The 17,885-nt window shown below is 28.4% G+C and overlaps 1 protein-coding gene across 10 annotated transcripts in view; it reads left to right on the plus strand.

Annotated features, from left to right (window-relative positions):
* The window catches only part of LOC107446023 (Sil1 nucleotide exchange factor), a 39,100-nt gene that overhangs the window by 711 nt on the left and 20,504 nt on the right, over positions 1 to 17,885 (plus strand). The window contains exons 1-6 of one of the 10 annotated variants that reach the window (XM_071188176.1): positions 2,083 to 2,624; positions 6,489 to 6,694; positions 8,702 to 8,798; positions 11,754 to 11,860; positions 13,506 to 13,682; positions 15,698 to 15,819. In XM_071188176.1, the coding sequence (XP_071044277.1) occupies positions 8,705 to 8,798; positions 11,754 to 11,860; positions 13,506 to 13,682; positions 15,698 to 15,819 (500 nt within the window). In that variant the 5' untranslated portion in view covers positions 2,083 to 2,624; positions 6,489 to 6,694; positions 8,702 to 8,704. Of the gene's footprint in view, positions 1 to 2,082; positions 2,625 to 2,653; positions 2,781 to 6,488; positions 6,695 to 8,701; positions 8,799 to 11,753; positions 11,861 to 13,505; positions 13,683 to 15,697; positions 15,820 to 17,885 lie in introns of those variants that run through there. The other 9 variants (XM_071188175.1, XM_071188177.1, XM_071188174.1 and 6 more) reach the window with 9 other exon arrangements.

Genomic DNA, 17,885 nt, shown 5'->3' on the forward strand with positions numbered 1-17,885 from the left:
TTGATCCTCTGCGAAGTGGATGGCACCCCCCGCTTCGGTAGCCCGACGACTTGCACGCGAAATCGAGCTCTTTACGGTAGCACAGTTTAACGAGGACCAATACCACACACCCTCGGTCCCTACGCAGACTGATCCAAGTGGTCACCCACCCGCACACTGACCGTAGCCAGTGATGCTTGGCATCGGTGATCTGCTGGGAACCGTGTCTTAACGGTCAGTCCACTGCGGGACGAAAATACAATTTACTGTCCATTTTTTATGTTTTATTATATTGTTATATGGATGGCGTTTTCAATAGAAATGTAAACAATAACAATCTCGAGCTTCGCACCTACTCTAGTTCCGGTTAAAAAGTTTGCAGCTGCTTACTACATGTTATTCTGATAGGCGATGTTTTCAAACGGAAAATTTTTGCTTTCAATAAAAGAAATAAATTAGCTAATTTCTGAGCTCAAATCTGCCGTATTTCATAAGATATTAATGTTATTATGTAATTCTGCTGAGTTTGGAGTGAAAATTTGTTTTAGTTATTTTGTTATTTATTATTAAAAAAGGTTGCTAGATTTTGAATAACTCGCTTTCTTGGCAGTCTTGATTTGGCCTCTTTCCATTTGTTTATTACTATTTGTTCATGTTGCAAGCTGTGCACCATCTTACGTTAGTGTTAACACTTTTAGTATTGTAAACACAAATATTGTTAGCATTGTAAACATAAGTAATAAGTAATCAAATACATTGTTTGCGAGAATCTCAAAACACAATGATGCCAAATGGCTTTAAAATACAACTGAAACAGTAACCCGAAAATTTAGGCAGTCCCGAGCTTGCAGCGTTCCCTTGTGTAGAAAACACCATCCATTCTAAATCAAAACTAGTACAACTAAACACTCAACAACAAAAAAAATTGGTAGTAAATTTTTTTTAAACGCCAATAATAAGATAAACCTCAATAATAAGGTAGCCCTGAAAACCAGTCTTTCATTGCCATCAGGAAGATAGGACCTTCACTTCCTCTTACGGGTTCCTTATATCTACGGTACTAAGAAATCACATGTCATGCGCAACTCAATGAAAAAAAGTTGAAGTTAATTCTTAGAAGATGCAGACAAACTGCGTCATCTTTGCGCTCGAAATGAGCTACAGGTGGCGCAAAACAGACCACTCTACCTATGGCAACACTTTATATATTTTCGCCGTAATCATCTTCATAGTCATAGGAATTGCGTTAGTTTATCTCTTGATTTTCAAATGGATAGTAATTTTAAGTTATGTTATTATATGGAGCTCTAAACACGCAACCATCGAACGAGCTAGGTATTGAAAAAGGACTTCATTTTGATGAGTGATGGAGAGACTGTTTATGACTTCTAATGCGACATGATCTTCTGGACTTGGTCTAGGGCTCTAGACCAAGGAGATAAGCAACAACAACACAATTTTATCGTTTACAAATATAAAATAAAATAATTGTAAATAATAAGAAATAATTAGATAATCATAAATATAATAAAATTTTTATAAATAAGGAAATAAATATAAAAATAGAAAGTTATAACATTTTGATAAATTAAATAACTCTTTTTTCCATTAGTTCATTAAATCTAAAAGCACTAGATAATAAATTTATAATTTCTAAAGTTTTATAATCTAATGATGAAATTTCTGGATGATTCAATGACACTTATTTAAAAAAACATTCAAAGCATGATTCTTAAAAAAGGTTATAAATAAAGATGTATTTGATTTGTAATCTGTCGTTATTTTTAATTTTAAGAATATATCTTTTTGTCTCTAACTGTTATTAAATATAGTTTTAAGTGAATCGATTCACTTATAATTAATACACTAATGCAAACAAATTTAATACAAATACTGCACATTAAATCCTTGAAGAAAAATTAAAGATTAAAATTAATAGATATTTATTTTAGAGGACGTAATTGTGAAAATGAAAGAAGAATTCATCCCCTTTCAGAAACAATGCTGCGAACTCCGTGAAAGAGCTCAGGACCCCCTAGCGAAGGGAGAACGATTAAAGAATAAACAAAAGCCTTTGGTCACTTTCATATGACTATCGATCCACAACATCACGTCCAAAGAGGAGGGTCTAAACCTCTGTTCAAGAGCAGGGATTCCCTTCACCACTCTCTTCGGGGGTTGCTAGTTTAGGGTTATGTTTTACTCTTGCGCTCCGGTAAATAGTGACGTCACTGTCCGCTTTCGAATTCTGCGAGTTTAAACGTCACTTGACCCACCTCCCTTCTTTCTCCTCCTCTTTTCAGTTGTACTATGATACTTTCCATTTTCTTAATATTTTTCGTATTTAAATGGAAAAAGTATTTTTTCAAATTTCCATCGTGTTTTTTTAGAACTATGTTCAATGCAGTTTTCAGTCCCTTATAGTTTCCTCCCTTAAAAATTTCTAATCTATTTGGAAATCAAGACTGAAACTAATGTATTTCCTTTCTCTAAGACTATCTACACGTTAATGGTAAAAGCATGAGTAGTGTTGCCATAGGTAGAGAGTTTTGCCATACGCCATCTGTAGCTCATTCCGATCACCAATGGATGGTTGATTGAATGTAAACAATAACACGCTTCGTGAAACCGGATAAAATTCATAAGTATGTTTTTTAGTATATAAGTAAAATTCATCAGTATGTACGCACATAACTAGGTACATTGTCGAAAAAATGTGTGTGTAATGTATGAGTGTACGTATGTATGTACAAAATGTTCGTATGTACTTGCATTATACGTATGTATGTACAAAAAAGTTTGTACGTACTTACATTTCTCTGAACCAGGGTGTATAAAAATCATGATTTTTTTTAAAAAATCAAAAAAATCGGATTTTTTTTATTTTAATCGGATTTTTTTGATTTTAATCATGATTTTTTTATAATTTCAATTCTATGGAATATAATCAATTTTGTGTACCATAGATTTAAAGTTGTATTGTATTACTATTGTTACTTATGGTATACATTGGAAATAAACATTACTAACCATTATCAACAAAATATTTCTTAATAATTTAAAAGCAAAAGGTGAAATAAGAAATAAACAATAACAAAGTGATTTCAAACTACAAATCACGAAAGAAATTTTTTATCAAACAATATGTGATAATTATTAATTCTACATCTACAATATCAAATTATTTAAACAATCATTTAATTAGTTTTATTTAAAGATTTAAACATAAGGACTAATTTAGCTGCCTTTTCTACACCCAATTGATTCCATAGTTTAGTATGTACAAGTCCAAAAGTGGAAAACATCCTCTCTATCCCTGCAGTTGTTCCTTTTGCAGTACATAACAACTGTATTGCATCAAACTCTTTTTGACCTACACAGTTCTTTAGAAGCGCAATTGATTTCCACCATTCCAAGATGTTTAAAGATTCTAGAGATTCTTTATCAAACAAAGTTCCATTAAACGGAGGAGAGCGTACAATGAATTTTAGCAAAATACTTAATAAGGAGGTTTCTCCATACTTTTCTTTAACAAAGTTTACAGCTTGATCTTTTTCATTTAGTGTTAAACATTGTACTTCAGAATTAGGATCCAAGAGGTAAGCTAGGAAATGAGCTGGTGTTAACGCTTGTTCATATCGTTTAGTAAAAAAATTTTTGCAGCAATTATTATTAGAATCTTTCAGAGTTTCCTTTAAATTTTTCCAGATGTTGACAACATTTGATAAACTACAATTATCTTTTTGCATTTTATCTAATGCTACAGAAATGGGTTTTAACATTAAAAGCATATCTTCTGCATTTCTTTTAATTGCCATATTCATGACTTTTGACCTGATATTGGTGTCGATATCATCCCTATTATCCTCACAAACTTGCATGAAAGTTGACCAATTCTTGATGTAGCTTTCTAATGAATCACACATAGAATTCCAGCGCACTTCAGTTGGCCGAATTAATCCAGTACCTTTAAGCTCATTGTATTTAGCTCTAATTATTTGATGATTTCGGAAATATGTTATAACTTGTAAAACATGTTCTGTTACATTAGGCATGGAATCTTGCAAATCTTTTGCCAAAAGATTGAGCAAATGAGCTGAACAGCCATATGATATTATATCAAATTTTGCATTTAATTCGTCCCTCATTTTTGCCATATTTGAAGCATTATCAGTNTTTTATCTTATTTTATGGGTTTCGCAGCTTATGTGCAGAAAAATAAAACTTCTCAATTTTCTTTAATAATCTCTCTTTTCTTGAATTATTTCTTCTCTGTTTAATGTGTTCGCACACACATATATATATACACACATACATATATATATATACACATATATATACACATATATATACACATATATATACACATATATATACACATATATATACACATATATATACACATATATATATGTATGTTATACATATATACATTGGACAAACCTGTATACACATATGTACAAAACATGTATGCCCAATATATGTATGCATAAATGTATAATATATGTGTGAACATAATTACAATTTATGCATGTCGAATGTATGTATGTATATGTGTACAATATATGCTTACCCAGTGTATGTACAATTGTCCACTCATATAGTGTGCATACATGAATACATACATTGAAAATAGTAATCATGATTACAAGTAATTGATTACATAGCTGTAACTGCCTCTAACTGATTACTGTACAAGCTAACTATCGTACATACATTGCTATTACATACTGCACATGCAAGTACATTGTGTGAACATACGTATTGTATATATAACTTTGTACGTGTTTTGCATGAAAGCACATATATACTTATATTTTTTCTTACACACTGATACATTTTATGTGTATACATACACTGTATGAGCATTTGTGCACAAATAAATACGTTTGCTCACATACTTGGATATATTGCATGTACATACTAACCTACATGTGTACTACTTATGTATGCATATACACATAATTTATACGTAGTGCATACACTTGTACATACAATGTATGTAAGTACAGATATATTCTGCAATAACAAAGCATGTAAACATTAAACTTTTTTTACTTTAGCAAGCGTAATGTGCTCATTTGTATATATATATGCGCCTAAACATACACCATAGTTAAGTGTGCATGTGCACGTCTTGTTGTGATTACAGATAATCCTGATAACTTTTTATCTGAAATCGTTACTTGTAGCTTATGAAAATGATTACAAGTATTTTATTACTATGTACTTTTTATTTGCAGTTGTCACAATTGTATTCAATTATAGTTTTCCATGCTCATTTCTGTTGAGCAGTGAATTTATTTACTTATCCTTGACTAATGAATAAAGAATAATGATCGAAAATAATGAATGATTTATTCTTTATTCAAAATGTTTCTGACTAATGAATAAATATTTATTATTCAGGAAGATTTTGAATAATTATTTTATATTCATTATTCTGTATGACGAATGCTCATTTCTGTATGTACTATCCTAAATTAAAAAACGCAAAATATTTTTGCTCTCAAGCCTTTTCTTGTTGACCTATTAGTGGTGAAATATGATATCCTATCCACTGATCTCCAGTTTTCTCTGTGATGCACCTAAGCTTTATCTTAAGAAAAAAAAAAAAAACACTGTGATGACTTATTGACTATATTGCTTTAAGGTGTTTAAAATAAATATCTGCATAAAATAATTATTAAAATTAGGTAAAAAGTATTTTTGAAAATGATTTTCTCTTTACAAATTAGAACTATCATCTTCGGACTGAGAGATAATAAATTGACTGTCCTTGGACTCACTCTCTGATTATATCATAGCTATTTTGATATGCAATGTTAGCTCTAATAAAAGCGAAATTACGGAAGTAACAACATTATTTTGATTTTAATTCAAGGTGGGAAATCTTACTGCAAAAATTGTATCGAGAGTAGGACTAGTTGCGCCATCTTTTAGCAATATTCAGATACATAAAAATGTCGGATTAAAAAAGACGCTTTAGTAGCAAATACAATTTCAACAATGCGGTTTTTCTCTTCAGCGTATGGTATGCAACGTTGACCATATGGGCACAAAAATGACAAACGCATGAAATGCGATGCTGATAGAGAAGGGTTAAATCCTCAAATTTTGGGGTGGCCGCAATTTGAAATATATAATTCCAATATTGGAACAGTTGAAATAATGTTAATTTTTCAGCCATCTAATGTTAATTTTACTTTTTGTGCCCTTCACCATGTCTCTGGAACTAATGAAGCAACTAAAACCTTTTTTTTTCACGCAACTATGAAACTTGTTTATCCAAAAATAATTCCATCTGAAAAAATTTGTTTTTAGTTATTTTTGATATTCAACATACTAATGGTCAAAATAAATTTTGATTTATGAGGTATAAGAATTTTTATGCCAATTTAATCTTCATAATTTTAGATGATATAATCTAAAATTTGAAGGGAATCAGCTGAATGATGCTTGAAAAATAAAAGTTTAGAAATATGTCTTTTTTTTCTTTTTCTTTTTAGAGAGAAAGTGAAATATGCTAAAAGTGTACTTAATATTAAGAGGCTTAAATTTTCAACTATCTAAATTTCTAAATTGGTGCCAGTTTGTCTGGTAAAGACCGCTAGTGTGCAGTGTTTATCTGACTCCCAACACATTGGCATGTTGTTCTTGAGGTTGTTAAAAACCATAACATCTATGGTCCTCGTGGCCAACAATAGGATTCTGTGTGAGTGCTCTACTTTAACTGAATTCTAATGCATTTTATAATTTAAAATGTATATGTTTAGAAGAGTTATAATAATTTTTTTTTTAATTATCTTGGTAATGCTGTAATATTTGAGACTGAAATAAAAATTGCAGTTATTTTCATCAATTAGTTAATTAAGATATATTAAAAAAAATAATCTGTAAATAGTCTGTAATAGTCTGTTTTGTAAAAGCATTTATTATTGCATGTTTAAGAATAAGCCTTTAGATTTTAATAATTAAGTAAATAAATGTTATTTTGTCTTCTAAAAAAGTAAGTTATATTCTTTCATTTCATTCAAACTTTCTAACTAGAAAAGCTATTTTAGCCTTACTATTTGCATAAAAGTATTACTGTTTTGTTATGAAAAATGTTCAACTGTTGTCATGTTGGAGCTAATTAAAAATTTATCTTCTGAATCATTCTTATCTCTTTCGTTCTTATTTTTTGAATCTTACAAATTGTATTATTTTTTTATTTAATTATTTTTGAATATTGCATTATCTGTTTTATTCTAAAAATATATTTTGCTATAAATCTTCCATTTAATTGTGTTTATTAAACAGTAGTAAAATGTAATTTAGGTAAAATTAATTAAAATTGAATCATTTTAACTAGTTATATCTAGTTTTCAATCAAGCAATCTCCAAGTCTATATAATACAATTAATGCTCAATATAATGACCCCTGTGATGTAAATGATAATAGACATTATAAAATGAGGTTAATATATCGTGACTGCATAAACTTAGTGCCAATATTTAAATTTTATGAATACTACATTATTTTGAAAAAAGAAAAAACATGCTACACTTTCAATAGAATTATAAACTAATATGCAGTTTTTTCTGTCAATAATAAAGTAAAAGTATTATTTAATATAGTAGTACATTAAAGGGTAAAAATGAATTAAAATTTTTTAAAATCTTTTAATATTTAACATAAACTTTAGATATTAAGTTTTTTTACTTCCAGAATTTGAAATTTTGTTTTACGCGAATAATTTCAGGAAATTAGAACACTTTGTTTTTCTACTATATAATTTTAAAGAATTATATCACAATTTTTCATTATTGCAAACTAAGTGCATTATGGAGTATTGAATAATTTAACCATTTGTGCTATTCTTCTGTCCACTTCTTTAAAATTTTTTAATTTCCACTCTATGCATATGGCATTACATCATTACACTGGTTGGGAGCTGCCATTTTTGCTAAATAACGTATGTCAGAGAACGAGCAAAACTAAAATATAAGAGAATGCTAATAATACCATTGTGTTCTAACTCCAAAAGCAACCACCTCTTACAACACTTCATTAAAAGAGTGAATACAATTTTAAAACAAAAAAAATATGAATGATGAATATATTGAACTACCTTTTGCAAAGAAATTTCAAAGGTTATGATCATACAGGAAACTCTGATTTCTAAATAACGTTGCAATATAAGCTTCAAATTCTCAATAATTTTAAATAATTTATATTTCACAAATCTTTTGACTGTAGATTAAGGGCCTCCAGACACTTTAGAGTAGGTTGTTCAGACACTTAAGAGATAGTGGTTTAAATAGTTTTCTTGTAACTTTTCATAGTGAATGGGGAAAATGTTAGTTTTAGAAGTGCAATAATGTCTTACACCTGTTTCTGGAATGATTTTTTTGGGAATTCAAAAGAAATTAAACAAAGTTTTGGTTATTATATTGGGATAAACGTTTCAGTTTAGATGTTTTATGGGTGTTAAAATAACTATGCATGAACAGTAAACGGAACTTCATGTAGTAGTTGTTATAATGGAAGGGTCACATTAATTGGGGGTCTTACTAAAGAGCATAGACTCCAGTAGTTATCTGACAATATCTATAACAATTCTAAGATTAAAACTTATGAGTGCTTTGAGCAGTTTTAATATATTCTATTAATTTATTTTTTTCATCTCTCTTTGATGTCAATTTTCTATTAATGTATATTATTTTTACTATATTTTAGGACATGGGTTCAAGTTTCAAGTTCATATTAGAAATATCAGTTATCTCTGTACTATCATGCTGTTGTTTGGGTCAAAATAGTGGTATGGTTGCCTTAAGTAAGTAGTTTATTATTATTATTTTTAAAATTTTTTTTATTTTATTATACTATTTTTAGGTTAAGATGATGTATTATAAATGTTTTAACATTTCGCACTTATTTCTGTTAAATCAAAGTATGACAAAATGTTTGACAAAGTATGATAAATATGACAAAATATTGCAATATTGCAAAAGTAATATTGCAATTCTCTTATAAATAAATTTATACCATATGATTTTTGACCAGAGAAGAGACATGAATATAAAATGTAATGTAAAAAAATATGAAACAGCAAATTCAAAATTATTAAATATGCGATAAATGTATGTGTCATTAACGCATTAATAAGCTAAAATAGCAAAATGCAAGATTGATTTCGCAATTTTTTTTTCCTTTTCTTTTTTAAATACTTTTAAAATGCAGTGGTGGAAGCAGAAAATCATTCTATTGATCCAAGGGTTCTCTTGTCTTCTGCGTTGGGCTCAAAATTACAACAATTAAAAGTTGAACATTGATAGTCATAACCTCAAAATTGGGTCGGCTGTTCAACACCAGTTATAAAAAATGTTATTGAGCAAAAGGTGGCTCAGGGGATTGAACTTTCACCCCAAGGCCCCAATACTTGTCCAGGTGTTCCCTTGTTTTCTGGATTTAGTTTAAAACTACAAGGCTACTGTGTTGAACATTGACAGTTGTAAGGCCAGAAATGAGTCAGTTGTTCAATGATGGGTATAAAATAAAATATTATTGTTAGAAATTTTCAAAAATGTCTTTAAATTAGTAGTTATTTTTTATGCAACAACTAAATTGTTTATTTATTTATGTTCATGAAATTCAAAGCATTTGGATGGTTGTAAAAATAAAGAAAAAATTTCACACTTTCATTTTCACTTTAGTCCATTTTCCTAGGTATTTCAATGCAGTAAATTCAGAACATTTTCTTTAGAAAATATAATTTCCTTATGATACGGAGCGCCTTCAATATAATTGGATTTTCCATGTACCAGGTTGCAAATTTAATGCAAATGGAAGTGACCTTAAATATACTAATTAATTAGTGCTAATAATATTTTAAAATGATAATTTAAGTAAGCGCAATCTGGAAAATATGGTCACGATTGTTTGGTCAAGAGAGCTGTCGAAAGTTTGGACCTTTAAATGTTAATTTTGCTTTTTACATATTTTGCCTTATCTCAAGGACTTTTTAAGCATATAAAAAATTTTTTTTGCACACAATTATAAAATTGATTTATCCACAGGTAATTCAAAGAAATTTTTTTAAAAAAAGTTGCTTATTATTATGTTTAATAATGATAAAAAAATTGAATTATAAGATATACAAATTTATAAGTAATTTTAAAGATTTTAATTTTATATGGCTTTTAACTATATAATTTTATAAAATTTTATTTAATTAAGCAAAATTTGAACTAAATTAGTCGAAAGGTTCCTGAGAAATTGAATTTTAATTGTATACTAAGAAATTATATTATGAGAAAGTATGATTTTATTTCTGATTTAGTAACTTAAAATATTGTCTGTACTAATTAATTAGCATACTTATGGTCACCCACATGAACCATTAAGTTTCAGTCAAGATTCCTGAGAATAGCGATATAGAGAAAAAGAGCATCAATAACACTCATTGGTTTTTTGTCATAAGTTGCTAAAAATTGGGTCCACAAAATTAACTGATTTGTAATATTTTCATCTAAATCATAAAATCTTTTCAAGGGTATTATTTTCATCACTATTTTCTGCTGATATTAGTAATTGAATTTGCTGTAGTAATTTCTATGAATTTGGTATCATGTTAAAATTCATTCAAGAAAAGTTAGTTCGTTTGAAGTCTGCAGGAATATTATTCTTCAATGTCTTTTGGTTCTAAGGGGAGGGAGGGAATTCTCTATTTGCTTATTCAGGGTTGCCACACTATAGAGAGAATAGAGAAAACTTGGGAACAGGATATTTAAAAATCACCTGAAATAACAAGGAAAATGCACTCAAAGCATAATCTGTAGAACACTCAAGGCTGATATTTCAGCTATACTAAACTATTTCATTTACTACAGCATTATTTAAGTATGTTTAGCTGTTTCTTTTTTTCTCTAAGTTTTTCTAGTAATTAATACTAGTACAGTTAGTCCAATATCACTCAGACAATACATTGTCTATGATATATACAGGGAAGACACAGGATTTTTTTTTCCAGATTTGAGTGCCAACCCTGTTATTCTTGCTGAGCAATGCTTACATAGAATGCTGAAGTTTCTTCGTTTCTTCATTATCAAAAATCCCTTATTTGAAAAATAATTAATTACAGAAAACAAGTTATGAAAATCAAAATAAAATATTACATTTGAAGAAAGAAATATTAAAGTCATCAATACAATAAATCAAATACAATAAATTTCTCAAGATCGGGAATAGTCAATTAAATTCCTGGAATACAATATACTGCTTTAAGTAATAATCTACTTGCCTGCTATCATTTTTCTATACAATTGATTTAAATGCATAAATTTATTGTTAAAGCATTGAATAAAAGCTATGTTTTATAAAAATTAGGATTTAGAAATTTGATTAAACAGAATTTTAAAGAAATTATTCGAAGTGTGAAATTTTACTATCATAAAAATTTCTAAAACTAGATTATTATTATTAAATCTCGAAATCTTTGTTAAAAATAGGGTCTTATATTTGCTTACAAATAAAAAAAAATTATACAATTACATATTGAAATGTTTTTCAAATTTCTGAATGAATGTTTTTTTTAGAAAAAATCAGTTGATTTAAATTAACGAACCCTTATTTTTAATGTATCATCGACAATAAAGTCCAAATCAGTATTTATAAGTATTTAAGCTCATGGATATATTAATTTTATTTTAATGGATAAATTTGATCCCTCATGATATATTTGATCATTCACTTAGTAATTGCTACCCATAAATAATCTTTTTTATTTCAGATAATATTGGTCAACCTGAAACATCTGAAGTGTTATCAAAGAAGGATTTAAAGTCCATTCATGGTGTTGCCAAAAATATATCTTATTCAAAAGGGAAAATTATAAAGGTTAATATTTATTAGTAACATTTTTTTAAAGACATTTTTACAAAATGTTTCCTATTGAAAATTTTTTCTACAAAGAGTTATTTAAAATTTTAATCTCCATAAAGCTAGACAAAATTATTGAATGAATGTGAAATGGGTTAATGAGTTAAATTCTAATGATTTAATAATAAATAAAGAGAAGTAATTTATTTTGGCACAATGCAGCTTTAAGCATAGTAATATGCTTTTGAAGAATGCAACGTTAAATAAAAAGATACAACAAAAAATGCATTTATATAAGCTCACTGGACAAAACATTTGTCACTCTAGTGCGCAAGCACCAATGAATTGTTAGGTTTCGTTAGATGATGCTGTGGTCAAGTGACGGTCTCAACTGCATATGCTCTGCCTCAACATGATCAAAGACAAGTAGCAATCAGTGAAACATTTTTGTTTTAAGCGGAAATTGTGTGTACATATGGGTAAGTGTAAGGACGTGACTGAATGGCAAAAAGGGGCAATTTTGTTTGACTGTGCCCATAGTCATAAAGTGAATGAAGTTGGTGTTTCAATGCGAACTGTTCAATGTGTCTACAAGCAGTTGTTTAATACATGTGGTAATGTAAGAAGTTGTCAGAATTGTGGTAGGAAAAGATTCTGCATGAAAAGGACCAGAAACGTGTTTCACGACTTGTCAATCAAAATCGTTTCCAAACCTGGCAGGAATTGTTTCAGTTAGTAAATGAATGTCCATTCCAACCTGTTAGTGAAAGAACATAGTGATGGAAGCTGCATACAATGAACATTTTGAGTCTTAACACCTTTTAAGATTTAAATATATATATATATATATACTTTCAAAACTCATTGTGCATTTTAACTTAGTAGTGCTTCTTTTTTAATACAATAGATGTCTAAATCAACTGGAAATTTCTTGACGTTGTCNATAAAGAAATTCTTCTTTCTAGAAAAAAAAGTTATATAAAAGGTCGTACATGTATGACTTTTAGAATGATATAATAATGACTTTGTAGAATGATATAATAATGTACAGTGCACAAAAAAATAAATGGACTACCCTTAATAACTTTTTTATTAAAAATGTTATTAAGGGTAATTTAGTTTTAAAAACTTATTAAGTTTATTTAAGTTAAGTTTAGTAAAAAGTTATTAAGGATGATTTATTAAAAAAGAGTTTCTTCCGTTTCATCCCTGGTACTAAAAAATACTTATTTCTTCCTCGGCATTTTTTTCCACTGTAGAAGAAACTTGCTTCCCCTGTTTCATAGTTAGTAACGATTAATTAAAAGTTTTTCACCAAGCAGATTGTTTAGTAATATTTTGTAAAGTTCCTAATGAAAGTTTTATCCTAAGTTTTATTTCTAAATTCTTAATGAAAGTTTTGCATTCATTATATTAATGGGATATTTAGACTAAAAACAGTTTTATATAAAGCTTAATATGATATTAAATATAACTTATATACCATTTAATAATTACAAAATGGTTTAATACGCACTTTTTGCATCATGTTTTGCATAAAATGTTATGAGATAATGATTACAAGATATTCTAATACAATTTTGTGTTTAAAAATATACATTTTATATTTATAAATTATACTGTTTTTGAGCAATAATTGAAGTAATTTTCCTATATTTTTCAGTCCAGAGAAGGTGACTTTGAATATAGAAGATCATTTACATCAAAAGTGGAAATTGAAGTTAATTCCTTGCAATTGCAAAATGTTATAACAGAAATTAGAAAAATTATATCTCAAAATAGTTTTGCCAAATCTCTGCTTTTGGAAAATTTAGATTTTTTAGAAAACTTGGTTCATCAGGTAAAATATTTTAAATTCTTTCTCCAATCTCATCAATACTGATTAATTTTTAGATTTAAATCTTGTATAAATATCAGGCAAGCTTTTCTTATAGCATTTTTCTTCTTTTGATCAATAATACTTTCATGTATGTTAATTATTATTGTTGCTATTTATAAATTATGATTTATTATTTCTTTTTATATACAGCTCAGAACTTGTTTCTTTTTATATGTGTAATTGTAGATTTATTTTGTATGGATGTAATCAATAATATTAGAAGAAAATCAATAGTCAACAGTGACAATTTTAAGCTAAAGAAGATCATCATTCATTACTGTTTGAACAAATTTTAGAGCCGTAGTAAACAAACATTTGAACGACACTGTTTTTTGACTGAGGGGATGGGATAAAGGTTATGAAGAGGAAAGTGAAATTACAAATGGCTTTCCAATAAGCAGTTATGTGGAATTCTTCACTATTATGAGTACAAAGAACATCTTAGAAAGGAAAACAATTACTATTTTCTTGTTTAAACAAGAATTGAATGCATATATCTATAGATTTTATAATGTTACGAATGGGATCACTTTCGACAATAATAGTTATTGAAGTGATATGTTTTTCCCCTCTTTGTCATTTCTGAATTTTTAAGTCTCTTGAATAATATTAAAATGGAAAAAAGCTTGATTACTGAAGTTTTCTTATTGGGAATTTTATAGGAAAGAATTAAGGATCATAATATTTTTATACGATAAAATCAAGTCTTGTATGAGGGAGGTTAGTTAATTTAAAAATTGAAATTTATCTCATTGTACAGTTTATTTAAAATTATCTCAAGTTTTATAATCAATATTTTAATAATCAATTTGATAAACAATTTAATGACCAATTTTAAAATCAAAATTTTTTAAATGATGACCTCTGGTTTGTTCTCAAATTTTTGTTAAATGTTAATAATAAACCTAATTATAATTTTAAACTATACTGAAGCATCAAAATAGCTTCAAGTAAGAAATTATTCTAACTGAAAGTTCAATAAAGGATGAGATTTTAAAACAATTTTTAGAAGAAGCTTAGAATTTGAACAAAATTAATGATTATGTTTATGAAAAAGTTTATTTTAATTAATTAATTTTTACAGTAGAAGAGCTATATTATGCAAATTATACATTGCTAGTCTCTATAAACCACATTAACTTAACAATCTCTTAATGAAACCAAAATTGCTATATTTGTTGGATTTTATTTCTAATCCTTTTAATAATTTCAACTTTTTCCATGAATAATAATTACTTTTATGCATATATTTGTGTTATAAAATATATGTATTTAAGAATTAATAGAAAAAATTAATTTTTATCTGTTCCACATACGTATTATGTTTAGTTAAGTATAATAATATATGAAATGATCTATGAACACAAAATTCCATATAATGCAAAACCTCAAGTTTCAAGGTTTGTTTTATAAATATCTTGTACTGTGTCTAATATAAATATTATTTTAGCTAATAATTTTTATAACATAGTTTGATTTATAATCAATGTAGTTTTATTTATGTTTTGGAAAGCATATAGGGGCCTGTTAGCCCAGTGGTTAGAGAATCAGACTTTTGTCGGGAGGGGCCAGGGTTTGATCCTTGACTGATGGTTAGTAGTAAAGCAGAAACATGGGTACAGGGATCTGACAAAAACATCGTTCCCATTCAGATCTATATTTAAATTAAGGAAGTGGCCCCATAGAAAATTATGAGGGCATGTCTTTGGATCATCCTCAAGGAACTTTCTCAGACCATAGCCAATAGCTCATTCTGGAGCTCTAGTGCAATATAAATAAATTACCAGCCTGAAAAATGCTTAAAGCATTTTTCTAAAGTTTTTCTTACCGCACAAAGTTAAGCTTTTTTTGCCTTTAGAACTGCTATAGCATGTCTGATTATGGCAGCAAAATATTTTTCATTTAGTGCATATTTTTTATTTATTTGAAGACAAAATTAGCATTCCAATAATTTATTCTGATGTTTTTGTTTTCAGTATGACATTGGCAAAAAATTTGTAGACATAGGAGGTTTCCAACTTATTCTATCATTAACAAGATATAAAGATGAGGATATTTCAAAAGCTGCTTTCAATATATTGTCTGCTGCTATGCAAGGGTGAGAAATTTTTTTTTATCTATCATTTTATTTACTTCTATTGTTTGTTAACTTTTCTGATTGATTATATAAAAGTTAATGAGGAGTCATACAAAAAAACTAAGACTCTATTTATAAGACTTAGTGTCAAAAGAGAATCAATTCTTACTTACATATTACTGACCACAAATGAATATTAAAGTTAGAAAAATAAAATATTACGTGTTATCTTTATCAAGTTGTAGCTGTAATTAATATCTTTACAACCAGTTTATTGGTAGGAATTAAACTGAATTACATTCCTAATAGCTTCAGGGCTGCCATTGGCAACTAAATTACTAAAACGACTATTTTAAAGAGAGGACTACTAAGGTGACTAATTTTGTCAAAATATAAGCAAAACAATTATTTTGCAATCCGCGACAAAAAAAAACCATTGATTTTTTTCTTATTTATGATTAAAAAATATCCATTTGCAATTTCATTTCCCTCACCTCTTTTTAGTTTTACCATATTTTTATTCTTGTTATTTCGACTAAATGTTTATTAACATAACTGTCATTTAATTTAGAGAAAGTGTTAAATCTGATCCATGCCATAAATGAGTTTAATGAAATAGTTGAAATTTCCTTGTTTTGTTTTTTAGTTTCTAGTAATATTTATTATATAATTGACATATTTTACTATTCGTACAGGGCCTATAAATATTTTTTTCTGTGCAATCGGAAATAAGCTATATTGTTCTGTTATATTGTCCCCTTATCTCCAACCTGAGTTTTCATACAAGATGTGTCAAAAGAACATGGACAAGTATTTTTTAATGTAGTTTAATTAAAATTAAAAAAATTAACAAATTATAACAATAATTAGAGTAGACTTTTATTAAATTAATATAAATGGATTTAAAGTGGCATCCTTTTATAGCAATACAGATGCAACCAAAGATGCTAAAAACTTTTGAGAGAGGCAACAAATCAGTGCTGGGAGAGATCCTTTTTCACTGATGAGATGTTATTTACTGTCCTACAAGCTCATAACTCCCAGAAGATTAGGATCTGGTCTGAAGATGCTCCAAGCTTGGCAATTGTTAAGCACCTCAAAATTCGAAGCCAGTTATGGCCTGGGGCAAAATTTGTGCAAGTAGCAAACACCTCTTGTAGTGTTTAAAATAAATAAAAAGTTTACCATTTTAGAAAGGCCTTAAAAAAAGTGGCTCCAAGTCTGATTTTCCGGATATCATCTGAAGAATATCCCCCCCCCCTACTCACCAGGCTTGGTCCATTTTGGGGTCTAGGGCCTGCACTAAACTACACAAAAGTTTGAACTCTCTAAAGCAATCATTTTGGTGGGAATGGGATATATTTAAGATAGAAGACTTGCGACCCATTGCTGAAAATTGCAATAAGCGTTTGCCCCACTGCATTGTTGCAAAAGGTGCCTGGGGAGAGTGGTTTTACTTTCATGTGGAGTTGATTCAATGTGTACATGTACAGTGAAACCGCCGTTAAGCGGACATTCATGGGACCAAAAAATTTGTCCGTTTACTGGAAGGGTACCCTAACAACGAAATTTAACACCGTAAATTGTTTTTAGAATATTCTCAAAGATGTAGAAATAATTAAATAATATCTACAAGGATACTGTAAATATCTACAAGAATATTTATTTAAACAATAAGAAAGATAAAAAAGAATATATAAAGAAGTTTGATATAAATACATAATTCTGGATGTAGCTACAGATAAATAAATATAATTTTCCTATTAGCATAGATACTCAAGTTAGACATATGATACCAAATAGGAGCGTACTGTCCTCAGTCCGTTTCAATTATTAGGTTCACATCCCCTTACACCTACTTATCATTTGATAGGGAACATGGTTAATACCTTCTTGGAAAATAAACCTCCCATGATTCACAGAAAAAAAAGTAATGCATACCTGTAAGTCATGAGGACCTATGGAGATGATTATTCACAATTGATCAGCTATCAAGTGTCTGAATAAATGTTTCATTTATATAAACACCTCAAAGATTATACTTCTGTTCTCTTTTTTTTACCCCAGTTGTGTTAAATACAGTCTTC

This window comes from Parasteatoda tepidariorum, chromosome X2, assembly GCF_043381705.1.
Source record: "Parasteatoda tepidariorum isolate YZ-2023 chromosome X2, CAS_Ptep_4.0, whole genome shotgun sequence".
NCBI classification, from domain to species: Eukaryota; Metazoa; Arthropoda; class Arachnida; order Araneae; family Theridiidae; genus Parasteatoda; species Parasteatoda tepidariorum.